A 16,568-nucleotide genomic window follows, 5' to 3' on the forward strand; every position below is an offset into this window, starting at 1 on the left:
GTTCAGAAAGTTATGAATATCCCTTTTTAATATGTTAGTTTCTATGTAACATTCAGACATCACTGGTTTTTATTTTCATTGCCACTGTGTGTAGTAATGTACATTTTTTTCTTCTTTTTTTGTAAACCCAGCAAGTTGGAATTGATCAGGGTGACATTCCAGATCTTACTCAGGTCAGTGTACATATCGTATTGATGAACCCAATTATTTTGTTCTTTGTGTTTTTAAAGATTGGTGTGTATCGTAGTAATCATTCATCTCAAGAATGTATTCTTTTCTATGTCTTTATATATGGGAAATATGTATGGTGACTTTTCCCGTGGATTAAATGTACTTGGTATTCACACTTTGCAGCTCGTAATAAGATTTTTGGATTGTTTAAAGCAATAAAACTCCAAAATATTTTTCAAGAACTTCTGGTTTTCATCACAGAAGATTCACTGACATATAAGCTACAAGCATCTTGCCATGCCTTCAGGAAAACCTTCCGTTTCGCTGTAATTTAATGTCTTCCAACACAGTTAAAAGATTACAGTTAGCTAGTTCAGTCAAGAATTTTTTCTTTCCCCTGAGGTCTGAATAGATCTGATGTTTCTATACCAGCACTTAACGCAGGCTTTGATATTACTCAGTAATATGAGGGACATGCACAATACAGGTTGTGCGCTGGAACACTTAGTCTAAAAGGTGGAATGCAGGGGAATACCTTCTAAGTGAGGATAAACTGAGGGGCAGAAAGGAGGTGAGACAGATGGTTTGACCTGGTGAACAGGAAACACTGATAGTCCACAGAAGGGCACAAAGTTATTCTTTGCAAGTTCCTTCAGTTCACAGGGACATTGGATTCCTAACCTAGGACCAACCCAACAGGACAGAGGTATTGGTATTCTTTCTGTAGCGCAGAGTAACCTGATGGGTAGAATAAATGGCAATCTGTCAGGAGACTCGGGCAATAAACTGGAGTGCCTTCGAGGTCTAGAGTACTCAAGCTGTTTAAGTGGTGTCAGTGTGAAACAGTTAAAATCTAATGTGTCAACTTTGAACAGTGACATCTAATCCTACACTACCTTCACAAAATTAAATTTCATGGGTTAATCATGTAAAAAATATATCTACTGTGAAGATTTGCCTAAACTTCATTAGTGTCTTTTTAATATGGAAATCAAATCTAAACCACAAACTTCCATTGTCAGTGTTGTTCATTACTGCCTACGTTATGATCTCCATCTGAAATCATACATGTTTCGAAGTACAAACCTCTAATACTTGCAGTCCTGGCAATTAATATTAACCCCTTTAAGAACTTCTAGGCCTTTGGTAGGAAAAGAAATATGACTGTAACCAGCAGGGTAAGAGCAGGTAATGAGTGAAAACAGTAGTTTGATGTTTTCTATTGGTGTTTGATCTTAGCATCTTACTCTGTCTTTTGATTAGTACTGCAGTATTCAGCTGGTCTGTATTATGCTAATCAAATTATGCTCAAGTCTGAAGTTATACTTCACTGGGTTTCTGTGTACTTGTCCAGTTAATTGGGTCATTATAAGGCTCTTCAAAGCAGTTTTTTTTTTTAATTTACTGAGAATAGGGGATTTAACTTTGTTTTGCTGTTCTTTATATCTGAAACTATCAGTGAGCAAACCCCTTTATATCTACTGTTCTCACAACATTTTTTCTAATAGCTCAGCTATTTTGTTTTAAGTGCACTTAGACATGAAAGGCAACTCTGAACTGTGGTGATAGATGTCAGCATCCTGTGTATTTTGGCAACCTCAGTGCCACTGTTAAGCATTCCACTTCCATAGTAGATTTCATGGCATTTGATAAGAGTTGAATAATTATACATTAATTCAGTGCCACATTAAAAGAATTTGCTAAAATTTCTTAATACTAGACTTTCACAAAAAATTAATTTTCAGTGTGCTTGTGTTTCTGAAATAAGTTCTGACAGGGTCATGTCTTCTGTCTCTATTCTCATCTACCATATTTAATTTTTTTCCAAATACTTTGTTTACATTTCTGGTGTATATTCTGTTCTGGGATATGCATATTTCAGAGTTTCCTTAAGCTGTTCCTGGCAACAATGGTTTTATCTCTTCAAGAAAATATTTTCCTTTGTAGGTGCCCTATTTCACAATGATGTTGCTTACTTTCTGTTTATAGCTGTTACTGTATTGCATGAATGCAACTGGGTCACTTTCCTCTGTATGGATGTTAGTCTGTCAGATGTCTTTGGGTGAGAGGAAAGAGGCTGAGTCATCAAATACAGCCTTTTTCAAGTCAACATCTGTATTAGCCCAGGCATCTTTAGGTGCCCTAATTTCACAATGATGTTGCTTACTTTCTGTTTATAGCTGTTACTGTATTGCATGAATGCAACTGGGTCACTTTCCTCTGTATGGATGTTAGTCTGTCAGATGTCTTTGGGTGAGAGGAAAGAGGCTGAGTCATCAAATACAGCCTTTTTCAAGTCAACATCTGTATTAGCCCAGGCATCTTTTCTGGCATAAAACTACTAAGATCTGTTCACTCAAAATTTCATCTCTGATGTTTTGTTGGATGTCTGCAGCAGTGAGGAAGTTCAGAGAAGTTACTGGTTTGTTGGTTTCAGGTTTTATGGTTGAGGGGGTTGTTCAGAGGGTTTTAGAAACAGTAAGTATAGAATATGCTTTTCCATACAGGTAAGTTTTAGTGGCCTTGAAAAAACAATGAAGACTAGAAAAACTTTCTGGAATTAGGGTATAGTCTCCTACTATTAAGATTATCTATCTAGCTGTATCATGCAATGTCTTTTGCAAACTATTGTTCCTCCTGAAAGGTAAAAGTATGGGTTTTTTGGTTTTATTTTTTTTTTTTTTTTTTTGTCCCTGATACCTTTCCAGAAGGGTATTTCAAAATGTTCCCCCTTGGGGTTTAGCTGTCAAGTTCGAACGCTGAATTTATTTATGACCAGTTGTTGAGGTAACTACACTGTCTTAGCTTACCTAGCTCTATTCATAGAAAGAAATACCAAGGCCTTAACTTTAAGACAGGCAGTTTTACAGGATTATTCTAATTGCTTTTCTTTGCATCTCTTGTACCTTGAATTGGCCTTCACTGAATGTGGGAAGCTAGAATTGTGCTCAGTATTTCAGAGGGGAACTTGCCAAAGCCTTGTGTGATTAGTATTTTTCCTCTTTCCAGGAAATACTTCGGTCTAGCTTTTGGTACAGAAGGGCTAGCAAGGGCAAGCTTGTTTTCCTTCCAAACAATGCCTATCATGTCTGTTCTACCTACTCAAAGTTGGCAAGTGGTAAGAGAGGCTTAATGTCTCTGAAACCGTGCCAGATGAGGAGGACTGAGCTGGCAAGCGGATTAAAACTTTAGAGGTCTATTTCCTTCATCTGAATCTGCAGTAGGATTTATTTCGCTTGTTTTATGGAGTATGGACTGTGTAGTTAAAAGTCACGAGAGCAAGGTGGCTAGAATAGCAAGGCAGTGAACTTCTTCCAAAAGTGCCAGCCTAATTATTTTGCTTGATGGAGGTTGTTTTTGTATGGTGATTTGGAGAAATCGTACTTCCTACTAAGACTGTGTAATCAGCGTGAGTTCAAATTTATTCTGAGCTTTGAAGCTGTTTCCTTTGGTATGGAAGAAATATTTCTGTAGTGGATACAAGTATATGGCAGAAAGAAGGCAGGTTATGATTGGCACTTTTTTCTTATTTTCTGTAGGAACCAAAGCAGCTCTGGTGTGCCTTAGTCTGTATATTTTAAACTTGTTCTTTTCTGTTACCTATCAGTTAAAATCTTTCTCTCGGGTACTGAATGGCTGTGGTCTCAAAAGTTTTGGTAAGCTTATGAGTATTGCTCACCTAAAACTCCTTTAAGGTGTCTAGTGTCTGACTTCCTGCTGGATTTAAGTGGCGAGAAACCTGGGGTTTTTTTAATCTTCTTCATTGCTTTAAATAAAAACAGCTTAATGTTTAAAAACTTCTCATGGGTAACACTTCTCTGGGGAGGGATGGGGACAGAAGGGATGGGGATGGAATCCGCAGAAAAACCCAACAACTTTATTTGAGGTGATGTTGCTAGTTTCTAATGTTTTAGACTACCAAAGGCTTTGGAGTAATTGAGTTGGTTTATTGTGTAGTCATGTGTTGAATAGCTACTCCGTCTGCAATAGTATTGTTGGGATTAGGTTGAGTTTGATTGCTTTTTTTATCAAACCTAACATTCTGCTGTAGTCAAGTGTTTCTAATGCAAGCCTTTGACTGTAAATATTTGAATGGAAAATGATTGGCTTTTTATTGTTACAGGGGAAAGGGGGTCAAAAATGCAAAGGCTTCATTTTGGTACTTCTGTGAGTTTAAGGGAGTACTGCTTAATCGGCTGTGATTACTGGATTAATCTTAACATAGCAAATACTGTTGCCAAAAACAAGAATGTGACTTGCTACACAGAAGCAGACCTGCTCTGGGGGAATCCTTACTTCATGGCTCTGTGTGCCACTCCTTTTAAAGAACCACAGCTGGGTAGATAGAATTCAGGTATGCAGGATGGCAGCAAAACCCGAAGGCACGATTATTGATGTGTGGGGTTTTGTTGTTAGTGGATGAGGAAACTAATCTGTGTACTAAACAAGGATGTGTTGTCTAGAAGCAGTGTTTTATAAATACTTTAACTTTAGGCACCCAGCAGCTTGCTTGAAGCACTGGAACAGCATTTGGCTTCTGTGGAGGGAAAGAAAACAAAAGAAGTCTCCGCTGCCAGCAGGTGAGCACCCAATGAATTACAACGATGCCTATACTTAAGATTTGTCATCTTCATACTGAGAATTTTCAGGATTCGGTCATTTGGTGTTCTCCTTGAATTTTATTCACTTCCAAATATATCTTCCTAGAAGTATAAATGAAGTATCTAGTGACTAGTAGTCTGGTAGCTTAGTCACATTTGAAATCTAGGTATGTCTGCCTGTGTCTCTGACAGACTTCTTATTATGCTGTAAGAAACCACTGAGCTGAGACCTTGTATATTATTGTTTTTAGTTTTTAATTGTTTGAAGTCCTTTGGCTTATAAGACTTCTGAGTTACTTGGGGTTTGAGGCTCTTTTTACCCAAGATAGGATGGTATTTATCTTCGTCAATTATCTACTTCTCAGACTGTGAATTTATCTTAACCTGCTTATAAAAGTTCTCCAGTCCCTTCTCAGAACAGCCAAATTAGCTTAGATGCTTTGTGCTGGCAGGAATTGTGTTACTCTTTGTATCGATACGTATGAGCAGTACTTCTGACTTAAGAGTGAGAGAGATCTTTTGGCATAGACATTCTCCCCCTGAAACTTGGTAAATATTGATAAATGTATCAGTGTAAGGTACATTCCTGAGTTGCTGTCTTGCTCCTCAGTTTTTTTTTTGCAAGTATCTGAGGATTCACTACTACAGTATTCTGCTAAAAAGTATACTATATAAAGAATAACTTCTGTGCTTTGTTTACTGTTATATATATAACATGTACAAATAAGCTTTTTGTGCCTCTGCCACTTGAATGGAATAGAATTCCAGTCTAGTCTATGTGACCTTAAAGAAAAACAGCTGGTGTGTTCTGCATTTTCCAGTTCCTACCCGCTGAAACTTGAGGGAGTAATCCTCTGTACTCATGCTGCTTTTTCACCGAACTCCCTCATTATTGGGGTGTCTGCATTTCTGTACCAGAGAGTAAGGGAAGAGAAGACTGGAGTGGAGGGGGAATGGCACACAATTAGATAAGGCACTTGATGATTAAACTATGTGATGTATACCTGGCTGGTTTTTTTTAATAAAACTTTTTTTAATTATTACTGTTTTTAGAGCTAGTGCCCTATCCAGTGCTGTTTCCACACTTGCCAATACAGGAATGTCATTTAGCAGGATGGATGAGAAAGAAAAGCAGCAGGCATTGGAGGAGGAACAAGCTAGACTGCAGGCACTTAAGGTACTGTATTTCTTAAAATTTGTATTCTGAGACTTTTTTTAACTGGTACAGGTGAAAACCAGGATTGGCTTAAAATAGTGTATGGTGGGGGAACTCTCATCTTGAGAGGCCAAGGCATGATTCTGTAGGATGCAGGTGTGATGGCTGCCAATATGTGGTGACCCTTCTACCAGGAGTATGATTTGAATAGCAGACAGCTGATATAAATCATTTATATTCTTCCTTACAAGTGATTGTTATTTATCTCAAAGATTCCCCAAATGAGTATACAACATTTCTAGGTTACATCTCAGCAGCTGAACATACAGCATTGCTATTGTAAGATTGATTGGTAAGAGGGGAATTATTTTTCCCCCATGATGTATGGAATGTGGCTTTAGTGTGATTCTTCACTCATGTTGCTCATAATGAGAATACACACTACAGTTCTGTCCACATTTAACTGCTCTTACTTATAATTCTATAATTTAGTTTGAAAAACTGTTTGAAATCGTATGTATTTAGGTTTAATTTATGGACTTTGAATAACAACACATTTGAAAGAAAATCAGTGTGTTCTCTCTTGGTTCCTTAATGTGCTTTCCTTTGCTCATTGCTACTTGTTGAGTAGTCCTCTTAGTAACATCCCTCTCAAGGCCTGAATCCTGGTCCTTTGGGTCCTTTTAACCTGTTTATAACACTGTTTCCTGAGAACATATACAGTATAACATCTCGAACAAGGCCAGACGCTTCTCTTGCTGAAAGCTAAACCTGTAGTTCTGTCACGTCCCAGGCACACGCAAGTGGGGCAGTTGGGGAATTTTTCTTCTGTTCCTTTAACATCTCTAGACACACCTAAATGATGAAGCAACTCTGCTCATGTCGTCTCGAGGCCACATTACAAGAGCCTTAAAACTATTTGGAGTGTGAAAGTAAACTTTGACAGTAATGCAGAGTTGAGTTTCGTCTCTGGAGTTAGAGGTCTATTGAAGATTCTTCACTTTCCTGATTTGAAATATGCCTTACACCAAGTCAATGTGAAGCAAGTTTTTTGCTATTACGCTACAATCTTGGTGTGCCTTGCCGCCTGCTGCCGAACTGCTTCACTTGAATCTCAGCAAGTGTTGTGGTGGTGATGTTTGTTTTTTTTGGTTGGGGTTTTTCTTTTTTTGTTTTCAGGAGTTGCATCAGATGTCTCCCCTCTTCACTGTCCCACTTCTGCTAGAATAGGACTTGTAGCTGCTGTAACTGAATAATTAAATCAGTTGATAGAAATTTTCATTTGGGGGCAGGGAAGCTTGCAAGCTCACTCAGTGTTTTACTTGAGGAATGTAAGCAGTGTAAAACATACACCTGTGCTATATAAATGCAGTGGGCATATCTAGAAGTAACGAGGGATGTAAACCTAAAATTAACAATGTAAACTAGATTTTTATTTTGCCAGTTTAAGAGCAACACCACATGGATATTATTAGGATGCACATTGTTAGTCTGATTTCTGAACATCTGAATTGAACTATAAAGAGATCCTAATAGTAGAGAGAGATGGGTCTTCCTGAAGAAAGGTCCATTGACCTGTTTCCCTGAGTGACTATGAAGGGAGCTTAGAATGTGTAGCTTGATTAGAAGTGTTTTACTTCTAGGCAGTTACAGATAGTTTAAAAAAATAATTATTTAAAACCTCAAGTCCCACCTTGATTTTTATCAAGGCTTTCTTAAAACAAATACTCCTATCTCTAATTTCAATCATCTTTCTGTTTTCAGGACTTTACAGGAGAATGACTCATTAAGACAATAATTAAAATTTCTTCTTGGAAAAGGTCTTCAGGACTGAAGGGTTAATAAATTAATAAAACTAAGATGCAAACTGTCTATCTCATCTTTCAGGAGCAGCGATTAAGAGAGATTTCTGTAGTATCAAATTCCACTTCCACATCAGCATCCCCAAGCACCTTATCAGGAAAAAGTGTGAATACCACTGTAGCTGTTGACCTCTTTGCAGTACCAGCACCCACAACAAATAGGTGAGAGAGGCTTACGTTGCTTTCTGAAGCAAGCAGAAATTACTGCGTTGGCCTGTAGCTCCACAATCAATTGCAAAGCACTGATCCTGGTTACTTTTCAAGAATAACCTTTTGCTGATGTTTTCCTGGTGTATTCACAGGAATTTTGGTATTGGTCAATAAGTGCTTAATTACTAGTTTTGTTTTGTACCACTATTATTGATGGGTTACTAGTGAACAAGAGAAAGTGAGAGTGGTATGGGTGTTTGTATAACACAAGAATACAATGCCTATTATGTATCTTCACGTTTCTCTCCCTCTTTCTTTTCTTATTCAGCATGCCTAACCTTTCTAGTGATCTTTTTGATCTTCAGCCTGCATTTGTTCCAACTGTGCAGAGTACTCCAGCTATATCAACATCAGCAAGCAGTGCTTGGGGAGGTGAGCTGATACGATGATTTGACTGTCTAAATGATGGGTGTATTCTCAGAATACAAGAATAAAATACAGATTCATACTTAATTGAATCTACATCTTAAACCTTAATTACTTTGCATTTAAACATCTCTGTCCTTGACAGAATATAAAATAAGTCATCTGAAAGCTCTGGCAAACTGTTACAGAAAAGTTACTTTTTTTTTTGTAACGCATAGCAGTAGTGTCAATGTGCAGTAGATGGAATGAAGGAGCTATTCAATAAAGGGGACAGGTAGAAGAAATGTAACTAAAAATCAAAGTTTAAAAATGCTGGGAAATACAAACTAAACAGATGTAACTGAGAAGATGCTGGACTAGTATTTCCATTCCATTAAGTGATATTAATTAATACACTTTTCATTTAAAAGGTGTTGGTGACTTCAAAGTTCTTATAATAAAGCTGTCGTTCCCAGTTTCTTGGGCACAGCATTCTCTGTACCCTCACCCATCCCTCCAAAGAATAATCAGGGTAGATGTCAAAGAATGTCTTAAATGCTGAAATAAGGCAATGTTAACACCACTGTAAGTGTTGGTATTTTAATAGGTGGAATTGATACCCTTGTGTGCTATTTAAAAGGTAGATTCTTGAAGCCAAAAATGTAGTATCTAACTTTTTTGACTGATGAATGTTCTGTCACTCTCCTCCTCCCACCCAGTGGCAATACTAGAATTATTTTCTCTAGAGAGAGCTGTTAGGATTTTTATCTGAAACTAAGAATTTGTATCTTTAATGGGCTGAGCACTAGGTGGAATATTTACAGTATGAATTTGTCTAGAGATTCTCATATGCAGTCATTTCAGTCTGGTTTTCTTTTCCATTATTTGTACTCTGTATTCTTTCCTTCACTTCTGCATCTGAAAGGTCCTTTCTCGTCCTCAAATGGTTGTGTTGGTTCTCCACCTCATCTGGACGTCTTTGACATGAAGCCAGTTGAAGAAGCTGTAAAATCTACCACCCCTTTCATCATTTCTACTTTTTCCTCCAAACAAACGGTGGAACTGTTTAGTGGTAAACAAACAAACAAAACCCATGTAATTTCTTTGCAACTGGAGATAATAATGCTAATAAACTGGGCCATGTAATCTTTTTGTGGTTTGGACCAATCTTCGCTTTTTATTAACAAGTGAAAATGGTGCATTAATTCCAGATGTAGTCAATTATATGTTTCCTTAAAGTTTTATTTCTACAGTTGAAATAACTCATTATTTTGTTCAGCTTGCCCAACCTAGACATCCTAAGACTTGCAGTTTTGCTGGAATTTTTGCTGATTTCTTTCAAACTGCAACCTCCTTTCTCTTTTGTAATGGGGAATGCAGGAGTTACTTGAGCTTTTCAAATTTGTTAAATTAAAAAAATCCTTTTTATTACTAAAAATTCTTAATTTTTAACTGCAGACTTAATTTTTAGGTCCCCTCTTCCTTTTTCTCTCTTAAACTGATCTTATTTTCTTCTCTCTTTCTATGAAGATGACTTTAGTGGTCATAAACCTACATATGCTTCTGTGTATCATCCTCTGACTGTTGATGGTAATTTGATTATTTTTTTGTAAACTTTCTGGTTTTACTGTAATGAGTGGTATTACTCCATGGGTGTATTGATTACTCTAAATTTTTTTTCAGGTTTTCCTCTTCATTCAGCTCCTCCAAGTACCACCTCTTCAACAATTAATGTGGACTTTGATGCTGTTTTTGGAGGAAAATCTACAGCACCAGAGTACAGGACTACAAGTGGTAAAAACTAGCTTATGACTAACTTACACCCTACAGGCAACAGTTGCTTAACAATTTAGCGTAACTGCTATTGCAGTTCAAAATTTAATAACTTAATACATTTGCAAGATGATTATAGGGCTGATAACAGGCAATCAGTTCAATTGTAGTTTATGAGATTAGTCAAAGCTAATTTCAAAGTATACTGTGTAATAACGGTTTCCTCTTTTTTTGGGGGCATGAACTTTGAACGTGGCTCACTGGATCTCTCTTAACGGGTAAGCTTATGTTAATCTGTTTTCAGTGCTTGTGACTTCAGTGTTTTCTCTTGATAGATGGTAATGAGTTCTCTCTAACTTCATTGAGAGGCGTCATACTTATAAAAACGCAAAACTACTTGTGTGTATGTGTTGCTTGAAGAATAGCTGAGTTACGATCTTTCTCTTGGTTGGTGCTATTTTGCTATATATTCAAAGTCTTCATGAACATATAGCGAAGGAACTCTTGTGTACATTCAGGATACTAGCAGTATCATGAAATTACTGCTATATTGTGTTACAAGAACACTTTGAAACTACCTTTAACAACCTTCTTTCTTCAGTTTCAGGGGAGTTCCGTCTTAATTTTAAAATACCATCAGTTACTGCTGAAGTAAAATTAAAGATTCTACTAGATTAGTAGCTACAATATAGTATTCCATAAAAAATAAGAGGTTAAACTATGCTTCTGTCTAAGCCTTAAACACTTCCAGCATGTTGAACCTCCACATACACTCAAACTACTTAGTGTTCTATAAAGAAAATACCTCCCTGGCTTATGGATGTCTTTTGTGAAATGCAATGTAACTGTTTTGTTAACAGTTGCTTTTGTGTTCTTTGTTTTAGCTTTTAACTTTCTAGATGATGTATTGCAACCTACAGTACCACCACAAAGTCAGAGAGCCACTTTAGCCAACCAGCAAAGCGGAAAAATTTTGGCAAATGACCTTGATTCTTCACTTGCTAATCTAGTGGGAAGTAAGTGTGAAGCTTTTAAACTTAACTTTGCCATTTGTTACTGAAAACAACACAAGCTTTTTTTCCCCCCCAAAAAAATTAGAAATACTTAGGGATTTTGTCTGTTTCTCTTTCCCCCCAGATCTTGGCTTTGGAGGAACTCCATCTAAAAAGTAAGTTCTCACATGACTATTTGGTAGTCTCTGGCACAGTTTACCAGCACTAACATGGCAAGAGTCTCAACTCTTGAAAGTAGTGTGCTACCAAGTACAGCATTGAAACAGTGAGTTTGTGGTCAGTCACCATAATGGTCAACCTTAACTTTTGAAGTAATTCACTTTAGTTAGTTTTGCAATTGCTGTATTTTTATTTAAGTATTTTTATGAGGTCTCATAAAAGATCTTGCAGTTACATAAAACTCCAGTTAATCATTATGCCGTACAGTGCAGTAATGATAGTTTACTTTTAACACAAAACAGAACCCCCAGACTTCATATTTATTGGAACAGAAATATATATAAGTAGTTACTGAAATCCCAAGTGTTTCTTCCACCCATAGATTCCAGCTGTGTACATGTATTAAGGCATGTTTTGGTTTTCCATTATGTTGTTGTTACTCGAGCTGTGGTTTCATTTTAGATCAGATATGCAGTGGACCCAGCCTACAGAGAAGAAACTTACTGGTGGAACAAACTGGCAAGCAAAAACAAGCACATCGACCACATGGAACCCTACTCCCTTACCCACTATTCCACATATGGTAATTTCTGTACTATTGAAATCACACTTCATTCTAGCAAATGCTACTACCCTGCTTGAATTAACTTAAAAAGAATAGCAAACACTGTTTGGGACAAGACTGGGGGCAGGGGGGAAAGCTTGTACTTCTTAACTGAAGTACAGTAACCTCATTCTTAAACTGAATGAGGTAGAGATTTTAGTATGCTTTATTTCTCTTCAATGTAAAACTTGTCCGTTAACAATTTAAATAATCAGCCTTTCACTTGAGACGTATCTCGGTTCAGAAGTTCTTTTTGAATTGAAACAAATGACCCCAAACAAGAAAATTTGACGTGCGTGTTTGAGATGCTCCCACCCCACTCCTCCCCGCCCCCCCCACACCTTTAAGAATCCTAATAATGTGTTTCAAGGGCAAAACTGCTGTTCCTTCCAGTTCTCACTCCTTTTCCAGTTTTATCACATGAAATGCTGCTGCAACCCTGCAAGGCACCTTAATTAGCAAGTCAAGCAGCACTTTGGACTTTTGATAATGCTCAACAGCAACTTTGTATTTTAAACACAGTACAAAATACTAAGTGGAAGTTTTATAGTTATTTAAATGAAGAATTTTAATTTCTTGGAGGGATATATGTAGGCAACTGACTTCCTATGCTTTTAAAAGAGATTTTTCAAGTATCTTATTCATATATATTCATACAAATACAAACCACTTCTGAAATACCAGCTGCCTTGGAGGGAAGTAGAATGTTCACCTTGGTTATATGTACAACTACGGTAATTGCCGTATTTGTTATGACTTTTGGACTGCTGTCTGACTTTATTGTCCAATAAGAGTAGCTTTGCCTGTAATGCCTATTTTCCTCATCTTATGTGAGTATGCTCATTCAAAATTATCAAAGTTGAATATTAAATCCAGAATTGGAATCAAAAATGAAACTCAAATTCAGATGAGAGTATGTGTCAGTTGCATAGCACTTTTATATGAGACTTCTGAGACCATAAAATCTTTTTATCCCCTCTTTGTGCTCTAGAACGTTATGTTAGAGTGCTGATGCATTCTTATTTTTGAAAGGTAGAGGGCACCTTAGCACACATTGATCACTGTGGATTTGGGTTGTGTGTTTTTATTTCATGTGTTCATGCTTAATACCTTCTGGTCTAAGCATTTGCGTGCTTTATGCCAGGTATGTGCTCACTCATTTGCTTGGGATTCCAACAATTAACGATGCAAAGAACTAGCCCGGGTATGAGCATCGTTAAAATCAGTGCCCCAGTATTGGAAAGGTCTTAACTGTCCTGGCTTGGTCTGTGGCGTTCAGAGTACTAGCTCTCCAGTTCGTGTATACTGGAGTCTGCATACTCTTTCACAGGGAAGTATTTTAACTAGCACTCCATTTTTAATATAATTAGCACTACTTAACAACGCATGGCAATATGAAGCGCATGCATCACTGTGAACATAACCTGATATAAGTTATTGCCAGCTTAAGATGCTCCTCGTGTTTTTCCTTTTTCATACTGTGACATGTTGCAGACATCAGAAATTAGCATGTGAGCAACGTTTACCCGACTAAACATCTGTTGCTGTTTTGTAAGCTGAATGGTCACTGGCTTCCTTGTTTTTTTTCTACGCCCTTCTCGCACATAGTGGGAGGAAGAAGGAATATTGCATGCCATGCCCTCTAAAGGCTTCTTATACAAATGTCTGTGCAAGCAATATACTCAAATCTGGCTAGTTTTAGTAAAATTTCTATTTTTCTGGAAGTCTCACTAGTGATAGCTTTCTAGGCAGGGAGCCTATCCAAGTTAACAGGCATAGTTACTGATGTTACTGTCCTTGCACTTTTCCTCCCGCTTTAATTGTTTTAATAATTGAGTTGAGCGTAGTTACAGTTACAGTACTGGACTTGAATCCATCCCTTGGTTAGAATTTCCAGTTTGAATACCTCTTAAATAATTTTCTGTCCTTACTCCTTTTGCTGTGCCAGAACGGAGTGCACTATCCTGGATATGTAAGTCAATTTCTTGTAAATATGTTGGTTATTTTAAGTATTGAAAAATACGTATTTTTCACAGTTTTGTATATATTACTAGTATGCATGAGCTTATCTAAAATACATTAAAATTTTCTTGATTGAAGGTACCTGCTCCTATTACGTACCCATTGACCACACCTCAAGTGCCTGTATATGGAATGGTAAGAGATGTGATTGTCTTGTATTCCTGAAAAACCTCGTTGTCTCCTCCAGTGGGTTTCATGGCAGGCATTACGATGTTCAAATCATCCTGCAACTTGTATATGTTGTTTTATAAGCGTGTGAAAACTGATGGCTTTTTTGCACTGTGCATTGGAAGAGATTACTCTAAATTTTATACCCAAAGTTTTTTAAAAGCTTTGACTTTACTGCATGTGTGTATCTGTGTGCTTATTTTCTACCATATTTACAATGTGAAAAGATGTATCTTCTAGAATTAGTTTATATACCTGTTTTCTGGGGGTTTTGTTTCTCTAACAGGTACCTCCTCAGATTGGAGCTGCTCCTTTGATGGCACCCCAGTCAATGATGTATACGCAGCCTGGTCTAAGGCCAACAAATCCTTTTGCACCTGTTTCTGAAACTCAGGTGAACTGTTTTCTTTAATCTTGAGATCACATTGAAACTTTAGTCTTGGTAAAAGCAACCAAATGTTCCACGAAGGGCTACTCGTGTATTTCTGCATTTGAAAGTGAGGGGTTCCTCAGTCAAGGGTAACAGCTTTTGCTGGTGAGGAAGCAAATTCAGATGGTAAGACTGTGCAAATGTAGGAAGCAAGGAAAAAAGTAAAAATTGGAGATTTAGTGGCTAACTTCTTACTGTGTCAATATTAAGAAAATGGGAATGGTGAAAATATGTAGAATTCAGACTTCCTATGACATTAGCTGGATACTTGGTTTTGTCATACTGACTAGAGCGGTGGTGAAAGCTTTCTGAAGGATCAGGTGGTGAGGAAGTGAAAAAGGCATGGACAAGAGATCATTCAAGATGAAGAAACTGTGTACTCCTGTCATCCAAATACGTTGGTCTTAATGTTTTTTGGGGATGCTTTCAAGTGCCAAAACCTATAGTCTTAACTTGCAGGTAACAAGGCAGTTGAATAGATTCATAATTCTAAAACATTGAGAAACGATGTGTTATGTAAGTGGCATTAACATGTAATCTCTACTTCACAGATACAGTTTATGTAGAGCCACCAAAGCAGCAAGATGTGAGAACAACCAAATACTGGTAAAAAAAGAAAAGACTGAATTTCAATCTTTCCTTGATGTATACCTGAACAGGGCAACTGTTTCTTCCCTGTATAATACAATATTATTTTGAATTGCAATGCTTTAGAGATTCTTGTTTATAACAGTCACTGCAGTGTGAAGTCATGTTTGTTCACTGATTTTTAAACTGCTTAGCAGAAAACTGTGTTTTATTGAGGCTGACTCAGAAGGTGCAAGCTGGATTATCATCTTCAAAGCTGAGAAGAGGGGTTACACGATTGCTCTACAACCTTATTCATCAGTGGATTACCTTAGGAAGTTAACTGAGGCTGTCAAAGCTATTTATTTCCTCCATAAATTCTGTGGCTGTTGTAACCAAGACACAACACAAATGAAGTTGAGCAATAAAATTTTTATGTGCTCTAATAAATACTCTGATAGAGCAATGCTTGCATTATCATAAGGCCAATATTGTGTGAAATCAGACAGCTTTTTCACATTAGAATAGCTTATAGTAATTTGCAAACTTTATAATGTGAGTTTGAAATGCTGTGAATCAACAAGATATATATACATATTACATATATATATATATTAAAAATAATAAATTGCTCCATTGGTATGTCAGTGTTACATGGCTAGTTGAAAGAGCCAGGCTCTGATATGGGCTGAAAGTCTGTGATGGAGCAGGGGAAACAAGTGTGTTACGGAACAGCGTGTGCAGCCTCCAACAGGTGACAGTAGCTGCCCTTCCACTGAGTATCTTCTCTGCAGATAGCATTTTTCATAGCTCAAGGAAGAAGAGCTTTGGGAGCCAGTGAACGTAGGTATCCCCAATAGCAGCAAATGGGAGCAATTTGAAAATCTTGTTGCTAACTGCAAAAGAGGCAAGAGATCAATTTTTAAGTCTGTTAGGTCAAAAGAAGCAAACCTTGCAATAGTGCACACTTGTGAACTGGTAACTATATTGAAATTATCCAGCTGTAGAGAATAGCTTGTGCTGCTTTTCTGAAATAAGAACCTAGTTGTAAACCACATAAAAGTAATTATTTTTAAATGTGTAAATATGTGCAGACTTTTAGATAATCTTTTCTTTAATGCTGCAGTAATCTTTTTCTTCTGTAGTAATTTCGAGGTAAAAACGCTATGTTAAGAAATCCGGACTCTTTTTGAGAGGAAAATCTTTTAAATCAACTAATTTATGAAGTATGCTATTCATGATGGGTCAGATGTGTACAGACTTCTGGCACATCTTTTGTATTTAACAATCCTCCTCCAAAACTGAAATTGGCTATGAAAATGCCTTATCTTGTATTTTTCAATGTCTGATAAAAAGTGATAGCATTAAAAGAAAAAGTAGTTAACAACAAGTAAATGGAATTGGGAGCAACCTTTCTTCCAGAAGCTTTGTGGCAGAATACAATGAAACGATCTCCTGTAAAATGACTTCTACTAATGATTAATATT

At 37.0% G+C, this 16,568-nt stretch overlaps 1 protein-coding gene across 3 annotated transcripts in view; it reads left to right on the forward strand.

The window, feature by feature from the left end:
• Positions 1–15,121, forward strand: part of LOC103920150 (phosphatidylinositol-binding clathrin assembly protein-like) — a 21,215-nt gene extending 6,094 nt beyond the window's left edge. Inside the window, exons 7-20 of one of the 3 annotated variants that reach the window (XM_009327820.1) lie at positions 132–173; positions 4,666–4,751; positions 5,826–5,949; positions 7,816–7,952; positions 8,269–8,372; positions 9,271–9,417; positions 9,876–9,935; positions 10,029–10,139; positions 11,003–11,134; positions 11,256–11,286; positions 11,753–11,873; positions 13,995–14,051; positions 14,371–14,478; positions 15,066–15,121. In XM_009327820.1, the coding sequence (XP_009326095.1) occupies positions 132–173; positions 4,666–4,751; positions 5,826–5,949; positions 7,816–7,952; positions 8,269–8,372; positions 9,271–9,417; positions 9,876–9,935; positions 10,029–10,139; positions 11,003–11,134; positions 11,256–11,286; positions 11,753–11,873; positions 13,995–14,051; positions 14,371–14,478; positions 15,066–15,080 (1,275 nt within the window). In that variant the 3' untranslated portion in view covers positions 15,081–15,121. The remainder of the gene's footprint in view (positions 1–131; positions 174–4,665; positions 4,752–5,825; positions 5,950–7,815; positions 7,953–8,268; positions 8,373–9,270; positions 9,418–9,875; positions 9,936–10,028; positions 10,140–11,002; positions 11,135–11,255; positions 11,287–11,752; positions 11,874–13,994; positions 14,052–14,370; positions 14,479–15,065) is intronic. The other 2 variants (XM_009327821.1, XM_009327822.1) reach the window with 2 other exon arrangements.
• The last annotated feature ends 1,447 nt before the right edge of the window (positions 15,122–16,568 follow it).

The sequence above is a fragment of the Pygoscelis adeliae genome, unplaced genomic scaffold (assembly GCF_000699105.1).
Source record: "Pygoscelis adeliae isolate BGI_AS28 unplaced genomic scaffold, ASM69910v1 Scaffold14, whole genome shotgun sequence".
Lineage (NCBI taxonomy): Eukaryota > Metazoa > Chordata > Aves > Sphenisciformes > Spheniscidae > Pygoscelis > Pygoscelis adeliae.